Source organism: Somniosus microcephalus, chromosome 10 (assembly GCF_052327205.1).
Source record: "Somniosus microcephalus isolate GS21.2 chromosome 10, FLI_Smic_1.0, whole genome shotgun sequence".
NCBI classification, from domain to species: domain Eukaryota; kingdom Metazoa; phylum Chordata; class Chondrichthyes; order Squaliformes; family Somniosidae; genus Somniosus; species Somniosus microcephalus.
The window spans coordinates 58,932,884-58,954,729 of record NC_140996.1 but is presented as its reverse complement, the minus strand read 5'-3'; the positions used below and the strand labels follow the sequence as shown (position 1 = coordinate 58,954,729).

The 21,846-nt window shown below is 44.1% G+C and overlaps 1 protein-coding gene and 1 pseudogene across 1 annotated transcript in view; one reads left to right on the top strand and one right to left on the bottom strand.

Moving 5' to 3' along the window:
- Positions 1 to 203: 203 nt before the first annotated feature.
- The window catches only part of LOC147111515 (glypican-5-like), a 1,571,270-nt gene continuing 1,549,627 nt past the window's right edge, over positions 204 to 21,846 (bottom strand). The window contains exon 7 of the mRNA XM_085998559.1: positions 204 to 3,284. Coding sequence (XP_085854685.1) covers positions 3,115 to 3,284 — 170 coding nt within the window. The 3' untranslated portion in view covers positions 204 to 3,114. The remainder of the gene's footprint in view (positions 3,285 to 21,846) is intronic.
- LOC147111517 (uncharacterized) overlaps positions 13,133 to 21,846 on the top strand; it is a 37,053-nt pseudogene continuing 28,339 nt past the window's right edge.

The window sequence follows — 21,846 nt, the reverse complement described above, 5'->3', positions numbered from 1 at the left end:
ATTGTGATTCAAGGAGTTTACTGTGTTTATGGCACCGCTATAATTGGGTAACTAGCCCTCAAACATTATAGTATAGTCTGTCAATCTGGTTCAACATATGGCCGATAACATCATTGCCATCTTTTTCTGAACAAAGTGAGCTAAAAAAAATCTTTGTTTGTGACAGCTGTCAGATCAATTATTCGCACAACAGAAAGTTTCACTTAACTGGGAACTGTGCCACTGCACATTTAATAATAGTTAATTGTAGAACAGAACATTCGAGCTTTACATGCAAGTTCAGTGTTGCAGAAAATGGATTCTTCAGCCTGCGAAATAACACTTTCTATTTACTCAGTAGCATTGAGTTATCAATGGTCTTAGCAGATGGAAATGTAGCAGTTTAGAATTGTCAACTTTTGAAATTATTTAAAATTTGCACATTTCCTGTATAATGCTAACAAGCAATAATGCATATAATCCAATACTCCATTTACAGTAGTAAAGAAAATAAATCATTATGTGAAAAGCAATATATTGTACATAGTTTGGTCAATTCCAATATATTTAATGCTAATGTTGATTACAACATAGTCAATTTTTGAAGAAAGAAAACTCAACAATAATATTTAATTGCACGCCATTAATTTCTACCTTTCTGTTTCCACACAGGAACCACAGAAACAGAGTATTTTTGTGTAACAAAACTACCATTATTTTGTTAAAACAAATATACCAATCCTCCTGTAATGTTCCAACATTTTTAAAACAGTGGTCCAAACATTATCAGCTGTATACAGGGACACCACTGTTTTTGGCCAGAATGGGGAAGATTGGATAATTCCCCAGTCAATCACGCCTGGAGACCACACTGCTGTAAGTGACTGGGATTAATTTTACACACATAATTTGTATTATGTAACTATCCTCCACTCACTGCATTTTTCTGAATAAGTTACACTGCTTTAATCGGGAGACGTTGCTACGGTTTAGGTCATGTGCTTTGTTTGCTGTAGTTCGTAGAGATGCAAGGTAATCGACCTGAAACATTAACTCTGTTTCTCTCTCCACAGATGTTGCATGACCTGCTGAGTATTTCCAGCATTTCCTCTTTCTATTTATCTTTTTAAATAGACTCAGTTTGCTGTAAAATAGACTGTTTGCTGTGAGTCCTGCTGTAAATCCCGCCCCGCCTCCAACTCATTGACTGACATAATCGTGCCAATAAACACTTTGAACATTATCTGACCAATGACACATCTGGAAGTAAAACCTCAATAAATTCAAGGAAGGAACAGCTGATTAAATAGGGTGAAAAATTCCTGCAAAAGGAAAATTTACTTCAAATGTTTTATTTTAGATCATTCTCGTACAGTACCCTGCAAAACTTAATCTATTTATTTTATGGCATATATAATTATGGTAGTTTTTGTGAAACTTTATAATGAATATATTAAAATGTAAGCTGAAAGAAAGAAAAATAAGTTTAAAAAAAAATTGTGGATAGTTTTGTCTATTACAGATATTTAATCTGTAATAGATGACTAGAAAGGAGTTTTTGCACCAGTGTGATTTATATTATTCCACAGAATATTATTAAAAGTGTTCTTTGTGGTGCATACTTCAATTTATTTTAATTATATATAACACTAAACAAGCAGATGCAAATCTCCATTGTGTTCTGGATTATGCAAAGGAGTGTCAACATTTGAAAGGGTTAATTGAACACAATCTCAAATCCTTTTGTTCTTTTGCAGCTTTCAAACTGCGCAAATATTTGAATTTGATTAATAACCCTTGTAAGGGCAAATTAATTTTTTTAGGCCTTACCTTGTATCTTGCTAAAACTGTGTTGAAATATTTTGTTACATTTTTACCAATGGGAGGAAAACATGAACTCCACATGTTAGATTTTACAAAGTTGTATTCCAAGTTCTGAGCACCATGTATTAGGAACACATACCAGAAATTCTGCCACTGAGGTCAGCACATCCCATGGGACTTTACGTCCATTCATTTTAATGGATCTTGACACCCAAATTCTCACTATCTGCTTCCAGTGTACAAAGCTCCACACTGGGAGCACTCATTTGTAAAATCTAGCCTTTGGCAGATTATTTCATGACTGAGAAACATTTTTACCCAAGCTTCCTTCCAGATTACAATGAATGGGATGGCTAGAATCTGGAGAATGACACCCTCCCTTGCCCACCCATGCTGACGAACCAAAAGGTATATCATCATTTGAATTGTTATTCCTGCTAATAAGTCCATTTCCATATTTACAGCCCAGGGCTTGCACCATCACATTCTTAGCCACTGAGTCATCCTCTTCTGTCTCCTTTGACATTTAAGTCATGATTTCTTGCATCTCTGGCCTTTGATTTACAAACTTCTGCTCTCTATTTGTCACTAGCATTGGATTAGCTTCCCAAGTGAGGCAGTATGCCCCATATCCACTTGGACTTGTGTTGCTGGAGTGTCTGGGAGGGCTCTGCCTTACACAGAAAAACAAAGCTAGTCTGAGGCCAAGGACCCAGAGTAGCAGAGGCTACAGATCAAAAGCTGCTAATGCAGCAGGGTACAATTCAAATGCTAGAGACAAATCAAAGGAGACGAGCACCAAGTGAGCAAAGGAAAGGAGGAGAAAAGACTGGGGGTGTGGGCGTGAGCAAACAGAGATAAGGGTGTGGAGAGACCCTGAGGAAAAGTAGAACAGCTCTGGACTTAAAATGAGATTATTAACCACACGTTCATAGTGACGATGTGGTACATCTAGCCCAATTGCTCCTAGTAGATTAGGGGCACAAGGGTGAAGAAGATGACATAGTGAAAAACATGCACATTATGTTTCAGTTGTTTTAAGCAGAAGTGTGTCCACATTTTCTATGCACTACAGCAACAATTATGGAAAAAGGCTCTGTAAAGCTGAATATTGTAAAGCACTGTTATAAAAATACATAGAACTAACATATCTTCATTTGCAGCACATTCTGAATAAACTCAAATAATCAAAACAAAAATTATTTTTTAAGCATACATCATTGCCATTAAAGTGTTAAATATTCTTTGCATCACTGCTGTTTATCCAGAATTCAACTAAAAGGCATAAGGCAAAAATGGAAAGATGTGAATTTACCAAAAAAGAATCAAAGCCACCAAATTTATCAGAGTAACCATTACATTTCCACTTGAGACCATGGCTCCTGCGCCAGGTTTATTTGAATAGCTGCCATCTTCTGTCCGCGTGGTTGTATCGACATCATCCAGAGTGAAACCATGTCTATTTTTCTTGTCAGGCAGCCCTGCCGAAGCAAATAAGAAACAGAGAATGATGCATTGCTTCATCAGTTAAGGTAAAATGATACTGTGTGTGTCGGTCTAAATATACAGAGCTCAGGGCCCGCCACACCTCGTCCCTCACTCTGACTATCCAGTACAGTTTCTAAACTCCAGGCAATGCGACACAAAAGAAAATATGTCAACTTTCAAACTAGAACCAAGTCACGGTCAAATATAGTGATTTACAGGAGAATGAAAAGAAAAATTGGTCCTGGCAACAGCATCAGCTGAAAAGAATTAGTAACCTGCATAAAATGTCATCCCCTGCCAAAAGAGCCAGTTATGTATAATTATCCATCATAATGAATAACTCCAAATTCAATACTCTGATTAAATTACACCAATATTGACATACCAATTAAATCAGGGCAGCTGAAGAAAAGGTTTCATATTAGTCAATACAAATATAATTAAATGAGTCAGCTGCACTGATAACAGAGCAAGGCTATGAACAAGTCTAACCACTTTCATTCAGTTTCTCTTTCCTTCAACAGAAGATTGAGATCGTTGCAGGGAAATTTGAAATTAAAGCTGCAATGCTGAAGGAAGGTCTGGATCAGGCACCTTGTGTTAACTTTCCATTCCAAGTAATTCATGGGGGAAACATTTGGTATCGCCCCATATGGAGCGCCATTATTGGCGGTGCGCAAAGTTTAGCACCTGGCGCTAATTATCGTCTCCGACAGCAAACTTGGCTTTTATCGCCCCTGGAGGTGCTTGGAGCGCTAAATCAGGCGCTACACACCTCTCTTCAGGCACTAAGGCCGAGGAGCGAGGCGCTAACTCAGAGGGCGGGCGCAGCGCAGGTGCTGTCAGTTAGCGATGGAACACAGACACACTGGCGCCGGTCAGTTCTTAAAGGGGAGGGTCGATCTTGCTCTGCAGCCACACCCTGCTCATTGGAGCCTTGAATCTCGGCCTGGGCAGACCTGTGGCTAAACACTATGGAGAGGGCCAGGGAGTGAGCACAGCGCTTCTGCGAGCGGGCCTTGGAGGCTCTGGTTGGCACGGTGGAGCGCAGAAGGTCCATTCTGTACCCAGAGAGTGGCAGGAGGCCTTTGCCACGCGAGTACAGAAGAGTGTGGAGGGAGGTGGCTCAGAGAATCTCCTCAAGCAGCATGGTGCCTAGGACCCATATCCAATGTAGGAAAAAGTTCAACGACCTCACTCGGGTCGTCAGGGTGAGTGCCTTTTTTTCAAAACCTCTCCATCCCTCCATCTCAACCTCACTTTATGGCCAGAGGGTCTTAAAAGCCCCAATGCCCAACACTCTATGGCCCTTTCATCAAACACACACGCTCATTCCACACTTTGCATACAGTAAGGGCTATTCAACCATGGGAGGCATTTCAGGCAAGACCATGGCTGCATACAGTAAGGGCTATTCAACCATGGGAGGTATTTCAGGCATGACCATGGCTGCATATTTACTCAGACGCCGTCCTTTTTCTTGCAGGCCAAGCTGTCTCACAATAGGAGACAGCAGCAATGGACCGGTGGAGGGTGGCCTCAGCTGCAGCCCCTCAGCGATCTTGAGGAGCGCGTCCACAGGATTGTGGCAAGCCGGGTGATCGGTCCCGTCACCACTGGAGACGCCGACCCTGTTCTGGACAGCAATGGTAAGGTCATCACCTTTTTGTCCTCACTCCTTCCACTTGTTCCTCACAACAGCAGCCTTTGGCACTTTCAATCCAAATCACTAAATCGCTGCACTCATGTCTCCCTAGCTGCCACCCTGTCCTCACGCTAAAGCCACTCTTGTACCTCACTGCTTTCAGATGGTGATTCACCAGGTGAGGAGACGGGCCCTCAAGCTGCCAGTGGGAGTGAAGCTGAAGGCGAGGAGGGAAAGGAAGCCGGAGCATCAGCGCCACCCTCTACCGAGACAGCCCATGCCCACACTGAGAACACGCCTTCCCTGGAGGGGGGCAGGGGGGAATGGTCTGATGAGGGTGAAGCTCCAGGACCCAGCGGGCTGCATCAACACGATGGGGGTAGGGAAGCTCGGGGGCCTTCTCCCTGGAGGGAGGGTATGGCTTCGAGTCCTGCTGCACTGGACGCAGAGGAGGAGTGGGTCCTCGCTGAAATGAGCGCCCAGGCGGAGCACAGCCACACTGAGCTCATGGCTGCAGTGGCAAGGGTGCCCGAATCCATTGAATCACTGGCAAGGAGTGTGGAGCACTTCGGTGTAGCACAGGCGGCTGCCACGCAAATGCTTAGTGCTGCAATGCAGTCAGTGGCTGGTCTCATGCAGACGCAGATTGAGGCCACGCGAGCACTGACTGGTGCCACCCTCGCTGGATCAGGCCCATTTCCCCGGGGCTCTCACCGCGCCGCAGCAGGCCAGCAATCTGTGCTCCAACAGATTGCTCTGGATGCTGAAGTGCTGCCCCATGGGAGTGCCAGAGTGTCGGTCGAGCATGGAGTTGCTGTCCTCTCCCAAGGTGGCAGCATTCCTGCTGCCACCACTGGCACTTCTCCACTGCAGTTGCCACCATGCCCAGAACTGGTCCAGGCCGTCCTTCAAGGGCATCTGCAGTCTCAGTTTGTGACAATCAGCAGCCTTCCCCCCAACCTTGCTCCAGCCACTGGGGTCCGATTACGGAGGAGCTGCAGGGTGGGAAGAGGGGAATTTCGCAAGGGAAGGAGATCACCCTCGAAGGGCAAAAAGTAGGAGGTGTGACAAAATGTTTTTCATTGTTTTATTGAAGGCCGAGGTTCGTGGTCAAATTTTTGTAACTGTTTTGGACATTGTCTCCAGGTTGTGAGAGCCAGTTATGTTAATGACTGTTTTTTTTTTGTGTTTCCTTCTATTAGTTTGTCATGCGGAAATGAGACACACAGGCCTAGAAATTCATTATAGCCACTTTTGGGGCGGTAAAGTCGGGCGGCCGCTAAAGTTTGCGCCCGGCGCAAAGTCGAGGCCACTTCGCCGATATTCAGTTGCATCGCCCTAAGAGGTTGCTGCTGCGCTAAAACAGGCGATGCACGACTATCATAAGGCGCTAAGCCAGCAGCCCGGGGCGCTAACACCGGAAGTTGGGCGCAGGGCAGGTGCGGCGAGCTGCTGATTGCCGGCAGACACTCTGGCTCCGGTGAGCTCTTAAAGGGGGAGGGTGGATTTGTTTTTTTGACAGGCCGAGACTAGTGTATTTGTGTTTTTGGGGAGGGCTTCTCTCCATCACTTTGTTCCTCCTCCTCCTCCTCCTCCTCCTCCTCCCAAAGAAGGAGTGTTGCAAAACGGCTGCCTTTTCTACTGCAGGAGTGCCCTTTAATTTGCACTCCCCGCGGCCCGCCTCAGCTGTGTACCGTTCCACTTCACAGTCGTTCGGGCCGCCAGGCGCACAATGGGGCAGCGCGAGTGAAGTTCCGGTTCCGGGCGCACAAAGGGCGTTGCACGACGAAATGACGTCATGATCTGCGCGCGCAGATGAGCGCGCGCAATGACTTTGCGCCGGCGCTAAACGTCTACTGATGGTGCTCCAATGCCTGGTGGCACTGGCTGGGTCCTGAGGATTGCAAGGTTACGCAGCATGCAGCACACAACAACGAAGTGGGAGACTCGCTCAGGCGAGTACTGAAGGGCTCCTCCAGAATGGTCCAGACAGCGGAACCATTGCTTGAGCACGCTGATTGTGTGCTCAACGATTTTCCTGGTAGCTTGATGGCTCTCGTTGTATCATAGCTCAGCAGGGGTGCTGGGCGTACGGAGTGGTGTCATCAGCCAGGTGCACAGAGGATATCCCTTGTCCCCGAGAAGCCAACCTCCTGGGTGATGCAGTGCCTGGAAAAGGTCTGCCACAGAAGTCTGGCGCAGGATGAAGGCATCGTGGCTGCTGCCAGGAAGGTGGGCATTGACAGCGAGTGTATCAGTGTCTGTGGTCACAGACCAACTGGACGTTTAAGGAATGGAAGCCCTTTCGGTTGCGGAAATCCTCGGCATTCTCTCGCGGCGCACGCAAAGCCACATGCGTGCAGTCAATGGCGCCCTGCACCATGGGGAAGCCCGCTATCATCGCAAAGCCCGTTGCGCGTTCTTGCTGCTTGTCTGGGGTCATGGGGAAAGAGACATACTCTCGTCTCCTTTTAAAGAGGGCATTTGTTACCTGACGGATGCAGCAATGCACAGCGAACTGGGAGATATTGGCGATGTCCTCAGTAGCTGATTGAAATGAGCCGGTGGCATAAAAGTTGAGAGCCACTGTTATCTTCACTGCCACCGACAGAGGCGTCCTGCTCCTCAGTTGAGGCTGCAGATCTGGCTGAAGCAGGTGGCAGAGCTCAGTGACCACCTCCTTGCTGAAGCGCAGCCTTCGCAAACACTGCTCCGCAGACATATTAATGTAGGAGAACTGTTGGCGAAAAACCCTGGGAGGGTAAGGTCTCCTGTACAGAGGCCTGTTGGCCCTCCTCCGTCTGGCCATGATTGCCACTCTCTCTCTGCATCTCTGTGCCCTCCGAATGTGATGGAGAAGGACGACGTTCCCATCCATTGCAGCCCTCATAGTATCTAGGCAATCAAAGTTATGAAGGTCAAAAAGCAAAGTACCTGCAAAGTTATGGTCAGAAGCCAAAACTACCTCAGACAGCGTTGACTCAATGCAGAATTCTCTCTTTCTCTTTGTCTCTCTCAAAATCTCTCTCTCTCTCTCTCAGAACGAGTGGTGCAAAAATGGCTACCGCACAAAAGCCAGGAAGAGGCCCCTTTAAATAGCGTCCCCCAGCCCCACAGCGACTGGGAAGCGTTCCAGTCAACCTGTCATTGGTTGCGCCAGGCGGAAAGGAGGGGTGCGCCACTCAATTTCCGGTCTGGGGCGTCACAAGGGCATTGCACTCTCGAATGACGTCAAGATCTGAGTGCGCAGGAGATCGGGCGGTATTGTTTAGTGCCGCCGCAAAATGTCCGGTCAATTTCGCGAGAGGCGCAGATATCGCCGCGCCCGGGCGCTAGTTGCGTTGTGCCCCACTTAGCGCCCTCTTAAGGCACTAACGGGAGGCGCTACCAACTGAATTTTCCCCCCATGTGTCTTGTAAATACACCCGTGTCCACAAAATATCCTGTATCAACATGTACAACATGCCATCAGAATCATTATAGCTCTGTACATTTCTGTAAATGCTGTTCAAACAAAATGTACAACCCTAATAACTTGTAAATCTGAGTAAAATTCAGAAAAATAAAAGTAAATATAATCTTGCGAAAAGTGCTAGTTGTCGTAGGTTGGTGTTTGCGTGTTTAAGGCAAGCTTCCTTCAAGTGTCAAAAATTGCAGAAGTTGAGCTCTTGTCATTTCACTTTAGATGGTCAAAGCCACATTCTTCCGATTTCTAATAATCCAATCTTTGGACTCAGAGCACTGATATAATCAAGAGAACCTGACATCTGAATCAGAATTTGACTTTGGACAATCAAAAGTGCACTGTAGCTTCTCTTTATTATATCACATACTACGACAGTGAGCAAGACATTGGGGGAGAAATTGGTTTTAGTACATTTTCGGGCACAGAATGGTTAGCGAGTTTGGAGCGTGCACCAGAATCCGGAGGCCCGAGGCTCGACTGAAATTGCAACTTGAGCCTCAGCGTTCAAAATCAATCTGATTTAAATGTTGCAATAACATTTTCGGCGAGCTGAAGATGCTAATCAAGTGTCTTGAAGCAGCTCGCCGGACCCCAGAGCACCAATTTGTGCGAGCTAACTCGCTGAGACTGGTAGACCAAAAAACGGAGGGGAGCAGGCCCGGCGCCTGCTCCCCTCAGTGCTGGCAGTTTTCCAAGAAAGGTGCTTAAACAGGCTTTAGGCCCCTCATTTACATATGCAAGAGGTTTAACGCCTGTTTTAGGCAGCCGCCAGGGATGCCTGAACATCGCCAATATGGCATTGGATGTATATGGTTAGGAACCATACTTGGGAAGCTGAATTCAAATACATTAAACCATGACTCTATTTGCCTGTTCCTATGTGTCACAGTTGTTGTGTTTTTGCACTAGATATTTGCTCAAATCCAACGTCACCAATCACCCCTGGAAGCAGATTCGTGGCCCACACAATCTAGAGTGCTAATATTTTCTGCCACTATCTAGATAAACAATCACATAACCCAGGAATCATAACAGAGAACCCTTGCTCTGCATCACAGCTACTGAAATGTATCTCTTTATGGAAGATGGACTGAAATAGCATCTTGTCGAATGAGGCTTCAAACCATCAAATGGTTTATTTATATATAAAATACATGAATAAACAATGAACAGTTTTCACTGTGCAAACAATCCATTTTCCTACACTGTTTTGTTAGGAGAAATATGAAACTTAGTAACTCTTTAAACATGGGGATCCTTTTGCTGGCTTAATCTCACAAAGTTAGGCTGGTTCAATGTTTTACAACACAGATCACCGTGTGTCTCAGTGACTGAGGCAGCAGGATCTGCCTTAAGTATGTGAGATGGTTACGAGGGGTGTTGCTCGACCCACTAAGCTATCAACCCCAAAGGTAACACCTACTCTTTGAAGCAACAGCAGGAGGCTCTCACATGTCTGGCCTAGCAAAGCCACTCTGTTGATGGAAGAGATTGACACCTGGACTCTCAGGTGTCTCCAGGAGTGATCTTCTCACAATAGTATGGAATATTTGACATTGGACTTGAAACAATCCTCCGATTGAATTGGTCTTAACACTTCAAGTCACTGTTGTTGAAACCAATTCCATGTTGCAGGCTTATTGTTGACACAAATGTTAAATCTAGCATTACAGAAATATCGAGTTAAAAAATTCAGCTCAGGCAATCTAGGCAAAATTCAATTCATTACACTGTGATCCAGGTGGACGTGTAAGGTCCTATGTTACTTTTCAAAGCAGAGCAGGACATTTTCCTGGTATCCTAGCCAAAACTCCTCATTCACCAACATCACCAAAAGCAGAGAAACCAGTCATTCATCTCACTTGTGGGATTTTGCTGTGCACAAAGTGGCTGCTGCCTTTGTCTATTTATCAACAATCACTGCAATGTTTTGAGATACTTCTGACAGACACAATAAGGTCCTATATGAATACAATTCTTTCAATTTTTTCTTTTTATGATAAACAAATGTCTACCTCACAGAATCACAGAAACCCCACAGTGAAGATAGAGGCCATTTCGGCCCATCGAGCCTGCACCGACACATATCCCACCCGATCCCCGTAACCCCTACATCAACACATATCCCACCCTATCCCCGTAACCCCACGTATTTAATTCCCCTAACACTAAGGGTCAATTTATCATAGCCAATCAACCTAACCCGCACATCTTTGGACTGTGGGAGGAAACCGGAGCACCCGGAGGAAACCCACGCAAACACGGGGAGAATGTGCAAACTCCACACAGACAGTCACCTGAGGCCGGATTCGAACCCGGGTCCCTGGCGCTGTGAGGCAACAGTGCTAACCACTATGCCACCTGAAAGAATTAAACAGATTGGGGGGGGGGGAGGAATTTTAACCTCACGGAGGATGGGGTTAGAAATTTTAAAATGGGTAACAAGAATCTAAACCGCTGTGTAGACGCCTGCCGCCATTTTTACTGCAGCAAGTTGCGTGGCCTATCTGTGCCCCACTCTCATTATAATATTTAAATCTGGCTCCCACAATGCAGTTGGGAGCCTGATTTAAATTCAATGCTGGCCGGCTGGGTTACCCAGGGGTCGGGAAACCTGGCAGCTAATGGAGATAGGAGCAGCCAGATCAAGTAGGTAAGTGCTTTTTAGAGCACTGCTTGTGATCCGGGAGGAACAGGTGTGCTCCCCACCCAGCCCCTCAAGCAAATCTTCTGTTGCAATCAGCCGACAGCCCCTCCTCCAAACCAGCAATCCCGAGCCTTCTTCCCCGCAATCTCTCACCTCTCTCCTGATTGCCGGTCCGCGCCCCCCCCCCATCTTTACCGGTTTCTGGGGAACTATCTCCAACAGTCCCTGGCTGCGGCCATCTGCTGCTGGCTTTGCTACCTGGCAGCCTGTCAATCTGGCCGGCTGTTGGGCAGGAAACAGAGTAAAAAAATGATAATGAGGTCCTGTTGTTAAATTCGGCAAGACCTCCGCATTCCTGGGATTTCTGGGTCTCCCCTGCTGCTAACGCATTCCTCTGCTCCCTCCCCACCTCCCTGTAAATATCGGGACCAATGTGTCAGACTTGTAATTTAGTTTGCTTTGATTCTAGTTCATATGAATAGAGTTGGCTGCAAAAAACAGTGATGATAGAAATTCTTTGAGAGGGACTATGTGATCTTGCTTCCAGCAAACGTGTAAATGGAGAAAGCACTTGTTTCTCATTTACCAAGGGAATCAAGCAGGCTCATTCAATATTGCTTAATTTGTTTTTATTAGGTACACCAGTGATCTACAGTGCTGTTCAGTCATTCCAAATGACCATGCTCATGTAGACAAATTAATTATAAAGAATATGACAGACTATTTTTTGTGTTATTGATTGTATTACATGGCAATGCAAGTTTTAGTCTGCTATGGACAAACCAATATTACTGGCAAAGAAACAGAGGGATTTCATTTATTAGCTAGCTCTGCTGGGACAGAAATAGTCAGGAGAACATTACAAAATTAACAAGAAGTGATGATGCTAGTTTTTTTGGCTGAATGGAACACATACAAGTGACATGGAATCTTGGCCAGTGGCAAATGTCTGAAAATTTCCACTGAAATGAAAAGCTTCTTTCCTTCAAAATCAGAGCCAACAGAATTTCAACCAAGTTTACTTTGGAATCAGAATGATACAGCACAGGAGGCCATTTGGCCCATCGTGCTTGTGTAGGTTCTTTGAAAGATCTATCCAATTAGTCCCACTCTCCTGCGCTTTCCCCATAGCCCTGCACATTTTCCCCCTACAAGTGCTTATCCAATTCCTTTTTGACAGTTATTATTGAATCTGCTTCCATTACCCTTTCAGACAGTGCAGTCCAGAAATAATTCACAACATGGCCAGTTATGTGTTGGTGTACTTTTTAAGTACATTTGATTAAATGCTGAATACTGTAATTTTGTAAACACAATGGCCCAGAAATTCGGGTCTCCATGGGTGAGTACGCACGGGGTACTCACCCGTAGGCCCAATGGAAGTGCCGGTTTCCTGCATGCACTGCGCATGCACGGGAAACCGGCACTTCCGTTCCCCTGAACAAAGGGGTTCAGAGGTCGAACGCAGGAGAGGCTGCGCGTGCGCATCAAAATTACGTTTTTTTTTGCAGGTTTTCCCGGGAGGGTAGGTCTCCAGAAGTTACACATATAAAAAGCAGTTGCAAGGCCTGCTTTTTACAAGGTGAGTGGTGAATTAATTAAAATTAAAAAAAATTTCCACAGGTTTATTGTTTTTAAATACTTTAAAGAAAGGTAAGTTTATTTTTAGCCCCGTTAGAAAATAAAATTAATTTTTTCAATAATTTAAATTATTGTTTAAAATAATTATTTCATGTAATTTATAGTTTATTTAAAAAATGTGATTTAAAAAAAAATGTATTTGAAGATTTAGTGATGTTTTGGGGCTTATAGTATTTATAGGTTTGACAGCCCTTCCTGTCAAACTTATGAATGAAGCATTCCCTGCTACCATTGGCTCTCCATGGCCCATGTGATCCCAGGGGACGCATCGAACTAACTGCGCCCCTGGGATACGCAAGCACTGCACGCAGCAGTTGGAGGAGGCCCAGGATCGGAATCCCACGGGGGCCCACAGCTCAACGGCCGGCGCGCTAGGTAAATGCAGGTCGGGGGCTTACACCCGCGGGAAGCCCCCAACCCGAATTTCTGGGCCAATATAAACATGTCAAAAATACAACCCTACAAACTGCACAAATTATATGGCAGGTAATTTTCAACTTCATCATCTGGGCTGTAATGTGGCGAGAGCATTGCCCAGCCGGCACAGAACTTGACCGAAAATCCAATGAGTTCTGTAACAGGTGGGAAATCTGCTCTGCCACATTACTTCCCAGGCATTTGGAAATTACCCCCATGGTTTCTCACTTACCTCTCTGTGCTGCCTTCTTGCTTTATCACTCCTCGCCTACTTCTGTCTCTCTCTTTTTAGATTCTCTCTCCCTAACTCTTCTTTTTGCTTCTACCTTTATCTTCTTCTGCTTATCGCTCTGTCTTTTGTTCTTTTCTTTTTTCCCCTTTTTGAGTGGGAGGTGGTGGACAGCAGTGTGGTGTGGTGAGAAACCAATGGCTGCAGGTTGAATTTGTGATGGAGGCTGTGGAGAAAATGTGGCCCTCAGGGGCTTCTTTCTCATCCCCTGCACAATCCCTCATGCTTCCCTCACCGCTCACTCCCATTGCATTCCCTACCCCTTCACCTTTCCACTATCTCCTCCCCTTCCTATCATCCCCTCATTCCCATCATTACCCTTACATCTTCCCCTTTGAAGTACCCACTCCACCTCCTTTACGTACGGAATCCCCATAAGCATAATAGGAATCCCCTAAAACACACTTTCACCCCACTTAAATAAAAATAAATCATCACATGTTCATAATTAATTAAAATACAATTTAATACAATCAAATATGACATCAAGGTTGTGAACAGTAAAATACAACTGTTCGCAACCTTGATGTCATATTTGACCCTGAAACTAGCTTCCGACCACATATCCACAGCATAACTAAGACCGCCTTCTTCCACCTCCGTAACATTGCCCAACTCCGCCCTTGCCTCAGCTCATCCGCTGCTGAAAACCTCATCCATGCCTTTGTTACCTCTAGACTTGACTATTCCAACAAACTCCTGGCTGGCCTCCCACATTCTACCCTACGTAAACTTGAGGTCATCCAAAACTCGGCTGCCCGTGTCCTAACTCGCACTAAGTCCCGTTCGCCCATCTCCCCTGTGCTCGCTGATCTACATTGGCTCCCGGTTAAGCAGCGCCTCAATTTCAAAATTCTCATCCTTGTTTTCAAATCCCTTCATGGCCTCACCCCTTCCTATCTCTGTAATCTCCTTCAGCCCACAACCCCTCGAGATATCTGCGCTCCTCTAATTCTGCCCTCTTGCGCATCCCTGATTATAATCGCTCAAACTTTGGTGGCTGTGCCTTCTGTTGTCTAGGTCCTAGGCGCTGGAATTCCCTGCCTAAACCTGTCTGCCTCATTACCTCTCGTTCCTCCTTAAGACGCTCTTTAAAACCTACCTCTTTGACCAAACTTTTGGTCGCCTGCCCTAATTTATCCTTGTGTGGCTCGGTGTCAAATTTTTTGTCTTAAAATACACCTGTGCAGTGCCTTGGGATGTTTTACTACGTTAAAGGCTCTAAAAAAACAAGTTGTTGTTGTTGTTGTTAATTAAATATTTAAAACAAAAATTTAATTTTTTGAAAAATAAATTTAAACATTTTTGAAGGGGCCAAAAATAACCTAAACTAATTTTAAAGGTTTTTGAATGTTTAAATATATTTTAATATTTATTTAAACAATTACACTGGTAAAAGGCCTTATGCCTGCTTTTACCAGGCATAAGAGTTTCATGGGCATTCGCTGGGCAATAGTTGGGCAAATAGTCCATTCCTGCGCATTCGTACGATCAGTTAAGCTGAAACCCGGAAAATCTGGGGCATAATCTGCTTCCATATTACACATGGCATTAGAAAATAATACTTACCTCTAACCACTGCTACTACCAATATATTATAATTCTAAGATAGTCACAATTTTTTTCAATGATTTTATCATTTTATTTTATTATTTTTTTTCTCAAGGAAACATTCCTAAATTATATCAGGTCAGGCCTGGGTCTTCAATGCTGCAAGAAAACAATCCATAAATGTTTTTAATGCATAGTTTATCCAGATTGAAGAATTTGTCAATACATTCTGCAGCCTTTAGTATTTAATGATTAATCCCCCTCCCTACATGCTACTGCATCAACAAAGTATGTCACCAACAAATTGATGGCTGAATTTTTATATCTGTCTTCTGACATGTCACACAAGACAGATTTTCATATGAATTTCATGTAAATGGTGCAAAGATATTGCTGCAACACTGGGGAGTTATCTCAGTTATGCACAGCCTGAGGGTGGTAGTAATTGTGTGAGGTGAGTACAAAGCACAGTATTGAAGTGTTCTGTGGGTCACTGTACCAAAAAAAAAAGATTTTTATTCGGGATTATCTTCCTCTAGATTCCATTAAAAATGTTAGCTAGTGAGTGAAGGAAAACCTATCCAGAGTACCAAAGAGCTCAGATGCATCAAACCCGCTGGAGCACCTGGGGACATACATATATATCTATTAGACCACCACAAATGGAACAGTTTTTTCTTGTCAGCCACCTGACAGTTCCAGGTGAATCCTTTCTCTCTAGGGTCTCCCAAACAGCTGCCAGTACCAGCTGCCTGGCAAACAGAGATGCCAGGATCAAAAATATTAACTTGCTATAAAATCAAAACAATGGCTTGAACGGATGCAGTTGTATAAAGGAGCTGTATTGCTTAATTCTTTTTTTTGGGGGGGGGTGAAATTAACTTGATTATACATGCAATAATGTACTCTCATTTTTTATGAGGGTACATTTTTAATTGGGTTTTTTTCTGGACAATCAAGTAGATTTAATTCACTGCTTTGACAACACTGAAAAAGATTTTCTCAACTGTGATGCGTCTCCTATGAGGAGCTGCTGCCTGGACAACCAGATTGTGCATATTGTGCCCAGCCTGAAACCCCTGCATCCACTGGCACAGCTGCCACTCACAAAGACAGCAATGACAATTCCAGTCAACTGCCAGTTATGCCTGCAGCCAATGTCCTAAATGTGTAGAAGTTCATAGTGCAAAACCCAGAACATACTTTCATGCATAATAAAAGCTCTATCAAAAGACTTCATCCAAAATTTCGCCAAGTTATGCAGAACTGAGAGAGGCAGAAGACAACCCGTAACTCAAGCAAGAGCACTGCAGGACTGTCAATAGCAGTTAAAATTACAACTATAGTTAAAGTATTATAGTATTAAGTTAAAATGTGTTATTGAAAATTTAAATTGTTTAAAATTACAGTATGGTGTTAAATTGTTCAAGTGCTTTAATGTTCATTTAAGTGTTAAATAACAGGTCGTTAATGCTGTTGTTTATGTTTGGTTGTTTAAGTTTCAGTGACCAATTTGAATTTGCTAGTCCAACACCCTTATTTATTGAAGATACATGCATGGTGTCATCTGGATTAATAAGTAAAGGCTGTAAGGTATGCTCATTCCTTGTGAGTTTTCTAGATTTAAAGGATTATGGAACTGACATTCAAGTATAGAAGGTCCAGCTTCCGTTCAACATCATGTAGATCAGTGGACAGGATAGTGAGTCTGGTATAATGGGTCAGATGGGAGGTGGTTTAAAATTGTGGCCCTGAAAAATAGCAGGAGTAATTCTAAGCTTGTAATTATTTATTTGAAAATATAGAAATTTATTTTCCAAATTTTCAGTGGTAGAATAATATTAATGATTCCACTATCAATACTGGATTTGCTCATACAGCTCTTTTAAATGCTGGATTAACCTTCAGTTTGTACATATATCTAAATGGATCTTGGCAGTAGTAACATCTATTACTACTGAGATGAAAACACTTCCACAATATTAAAGTCAAATATAAGAAAGAACCAAAAGTGCCTGTCAAAATCATTACAATATAAAAAGATAAAATGTACCAAAAAATGGTGTTCAAATGTATGCTAGTTTGAAATTAGGTCATCCAGTAACGCCTTATTGTAGATCACACTGGAAAGGTGGTGGTGGTGGCAGGGGGGGCGTTGTTTGTGGCTCCTCTTGAAAAACATTTGAGCTAATTGCAAACATTAAACATTGGTTTCCCAAAGGCTTTATCTGACGACTGGCACAGCTTTACAGATCGGGGGGGTCCTAAGTTCAATCCGTCTTTTCTAAGTTAACTGATTTCATGCTGGACAGCATTAGAAGCACAACAATAAGCCTCAGTCCCACCCTCGAATTCGGAAATTGGCCTGGATTCCTGCTCCTGTTTCCGAACCAGTGACCCCTGTTGCATATGTACATGTGTGGATGTCAGATAAAAATGGTATAGGGCTCAGTCCCCTGCAGTCAAATGGCGTGCCAACACTTTGGCCGCGATTTTGTAAATGCATGTGGCTTGGGAGTGGGTCAGCTGGTTTACGGGTTCCAGTCCCGCCCCCAACTGCATCCAGCCCACGGACGTGATTTTCCCTTGATTGATCTTGTTAAGCCTGCCCTGCGGGCTTGCCAGCCAATTAAGAGGAAGCCGGTCAAATGACGTCATTTGATGACGCATCATCTGCCGGTTTTCTTAAAGGGACCAAGCACAATTTTTTTTTGACAGCTCATTTCTCTGTTCGACAGCATTGAGGTGCTGCAAACACTGACAATCAATGTACAAAGGTGAGCTCTTGCACCCAGGCTCTCCAGTCACTCCCTCGATAGGCTAGAACAGATGGCAGCTGCAGGTGAGGTGATAGCAGTGATCTGTCACTGGTGAGAGAGGTTCTCCCAATGAGGTGGGACAAGTCATCCAATTCAAAACTTGTTACCTTTGGAAAAGTGTAAATGCATTAAAATTGATTTTCCCAACATTTTCTTACCTCTGAAACTCACCAGTGCACCATTGGATCCTTCACACCACTTCTGCAGCTGGCATCAATGCAGAAACATGACAGCAGACTCAGAACATGCTACACTTACCTGGCGTGGTGTCCGGATGTTGGGAAACCCGAGACAGAAGTGGCAAAATTGAAAAAGAGCCTGTTAACAACTATCAAGTACCTGTTAACAGGCAGTTAAGTTCCTATAATCTTCTTCCTGCCGCTAGGTGTCAGGTCCATGCGCAAATCGGGGACCCGACACTTGGGAAGATTGATTGGAGGTGGGTTGACAGCGGGTTTCCTACCCGGTCAATTTTGCGATTTTGACAGCGGTCCCGCATCAAAACTCGCACTCTGAGCGCCAGCAAAATTCCGGCCTTACTGTCAAAGGCCACACTAAAATATCCTTGGACAATGGACTAGAGGGTACCTGGCACCTGTGGAAATGTACTCCACAACAGAGTCAACATGTTGAGAAGGGAAAGGGAGGAGAAGAGATGAAAGACATTGAGAGGGTCTGCACCCAGATAAGATGAGGCCTACACATTCCTATCATCCATAAAACCAAGTGAGATAATTGCATCTGGTTTTAACATCATGGAGAAGCTAAATGCAAACAGACAACTGTCCATCACTGAGGCCTGTTAACTATTGAGGCCTGGCAACTGGCGGGGGTGGGGTGATTGGACAAAATGGGACTCTCCCTTAACTTTTACTCATGCCCCAACTACCAAGAACCATATAATAAAAACATAGACTACATATTTTAGCAGGTTTATATCATATATTACAGACACTTTTTTGTGTTGCACTTCAACTATAACCAGTTGACAGTCTGACATTGTTTAGACTGCCAGGAAATCTTACACCAATTCAAAGTATTAAGTAAACAAGTTCTCTGATTGTTCACTTTCTACTGTGAAAATCATTGTGGCAGGTCCAGAAATGCAATCGACGAGCACCTAATAAAGCTCTGTCTGCAGGGGGACGTCCCACGAGAAGAAGAGTCAAGTACCAGGCGAGAGCTCAGCTGATCACTCTGCTGCCTTGATGCCGATTCAATGGTTTAAAGGTTGGTTGTATTGCTTGAGGCTGTCTTCATGCTTGTGTAAACAGTTTTAATGCTGTGTGCAATGTTAAGTCATTAAAGGTAACTTTGATTAATTAATATACAGAGTAGTGTGACTTGTTTTGGCTGGTTACTGTTCAGGCCCATGAATCACTAGAATATCTGTATCCCTACGCTCTTTATTATTAATCCTTTTCAGGTTTTGACATCTTGATTAAGGGATACCAAGTTCTAGATAACTCATCTCTTGTTACCTTTCAACCAGGTAACATAGTGCTATTGTTATATGTGCTGTGTCATTTAATTGACTTTATGGGGGGTGAAATTGGACCTCCTTTCATCCATTTTCCAGGCAGAAAGCTGCTGCAAAGAGGTCCAATTTTGGGGACCAACCTCTCACGCTCGAACAGCATCAGAAACACGTCCGATGCCTTATTGCTTTGTGCACTGTAGAAGGATCCATGTATCATGACATAGGGTTGGGACCTGAGAACCTCTATCTCAAGTACATCCCTGCTGACTGCTATCTCTGGCAGACCAGACTGCAGTTCACTCGCCAGAGAGAGGGGATTCGTGCCTTAGGCTCGAGTACGGTTAAGCACACCAATAAATAGATTAGTCCAAAGAATTAATTGATTATTTAACATCAAGTTTCTCCACATAAAAATATCTAATTTTAGGAGGCTTAGTTTAGCAAGAGGCAAACATATAACTGAACAATTTACGTACACAACAGCAATATAAGCAAAAATATATAAGCTCACCAACAATCAATCTATTGTCCACCAAGCAGGCAGCTACAGATCATCTGCCTGTGGTCATCAGCAGTTAAGGGTCATAAACCCGTATGGTTCATCGGCAGCTAAGGTTTATCGGCCTCTAAGGCAGGGGTTCGCAACCTTTTTGCTTCTGAGGCCCCCCGCCCCCCACCACCGTGTTATAAAAATTCCACAGACCCCCTGTAACACAACACAACTATTTTGTAAAAGTGGCATCTGTCACGTAAAAACCAGCAGCAAATTCATGCACAGCAAGATCCCACAATAGAAAATCAGATGGATCACCATATACGATGAGCACCTAAGCTTCAGCATACTTCCCAATGCAAAATGGAGGTGGGTGAAAGAAAAATTTAGCATATTTCGAGGTCTCATTCTTAGCAATAAATGGGGCACCATTGACATCGGTAGTGCACACTCTAGCTCTTTTTTTTGTTGACCTTGCCGCAGAATGTGCTTATTAAAAAGATTGTGGCCTAGAAATTGGATATGACCCGAAAACGCGCGGTATCATGGCCCAGCGCTATTAAGCTGCGCCGGGTCAAACTGGTCTAGGTAGCATGCAAAATTCGTGCTCAGTCCTCATTAATATGATTAAAGTGCTGATCTCAGCGCTAAAACCACTGCTCATTGACTTACCACTCAACAGGTGGGCCAGTATCAGGTACAGTCTAATTCCCAGTAATGGTTTGCCTTGGCTTTATTCAGTACTTAAAGGGGAGGTGCATTGATGCAACAACACCTCATTGTCATTCCACCTGGAACTCCACTTGGAAGCACAACCAACTACAAAGAGATGGCTGAACCTTAGCACAGGGAGAGAGCAAGACGCTTCTCAGACCCGACTCTGGAGTCACTGGTAGTGGCCATGGAGAGGAGGTGGGCTGTCCTCTTCCCGCAAGCCGGCAGGAAGCCATCGGCCCATAGGTCCAGGAGGCTGTGGCGGGAGATATCCGATTATGTGATGGCCACCAGTGTGGTCCCCAGGTCCTCCATACAATGCCGCAAGAAGTTTAATAACCTCACATGGCAGGTCAAGGTGAGTGAAGGCTTCATCTAATGCCATATCCCACCATCAGCACCACAGCCCTCACACACTGCTCAATGCACCACACCTCCAGCACTCACCTACCAACAATCTCCACCTATCACCACTCAGGCCTCACAATCATAGCTTCACTTCACTCTCATAACCTTACCACTGCTGCAACACTCACACCCACATCTCACACCTTGCACACACTGGCAGTTATTCAACTATGGTAGGCACATCTAGGGTTGCAAAGGGGTGGAAAGTTTCCGGTAAATTTCCGGAAATTTTCCACGGGAAGTTTAGCTTGGGAATTTTGCCCAAAAAAGCACATGCTAGCATAATATTGTTTTTTTTGTATTTCTTTCTTTTTTTTCCACAGGTCCTCTCTTAAAATTACTAACAGAGATGGAATCTTAATTATTAAGGAATTTCTTAATCAATATATGTTTATCTTCTTACTTGGCTTGTTTTAATAATTACAAGTTTTGTGTGTGACTGTGAACAAATGTGTCCTGATTGGTTGGATGAGTGGATGAGCGATTAGCTCCCTCTATTTGTAATATTTGCATATCGAATTGTGATTGGCCTGCAGGCATCTGTAAGGCTGCTATAGTTTTTTTAAGATCCAGGTTAGGGGTCCTGAGGGAAGTCATTTTGTTTTCTGCTGATGTTGTGATGATGCAGTAAGTAAATCAGACTTTATACCAAATAAACCAGTTACTTGTTGAACTCTGTTGTCCTTCAATTTAAAATATACAAAATAATACACTATTGGTGATGTAGCGTCGTGTGTGTACAAGTCATGCTTCCATCACATGGAGCATCAGCAAAGATGTACTCACCCTGTTGCAATCATGCTGATCGATTGCAGTTCGACACAGAGATGAATGCCCTTTATTTCTCTGCATAGAACAATGCCACGTTTACCGTCGGATGTGTGGAAGCATTTTACCCCAGGCATTAAAGATGGAAAGACTGTGTACATGTGCAAACACTGTAGAAAGCCATATGTAAAGAATGCCACAAAGATGCAGCAGCATT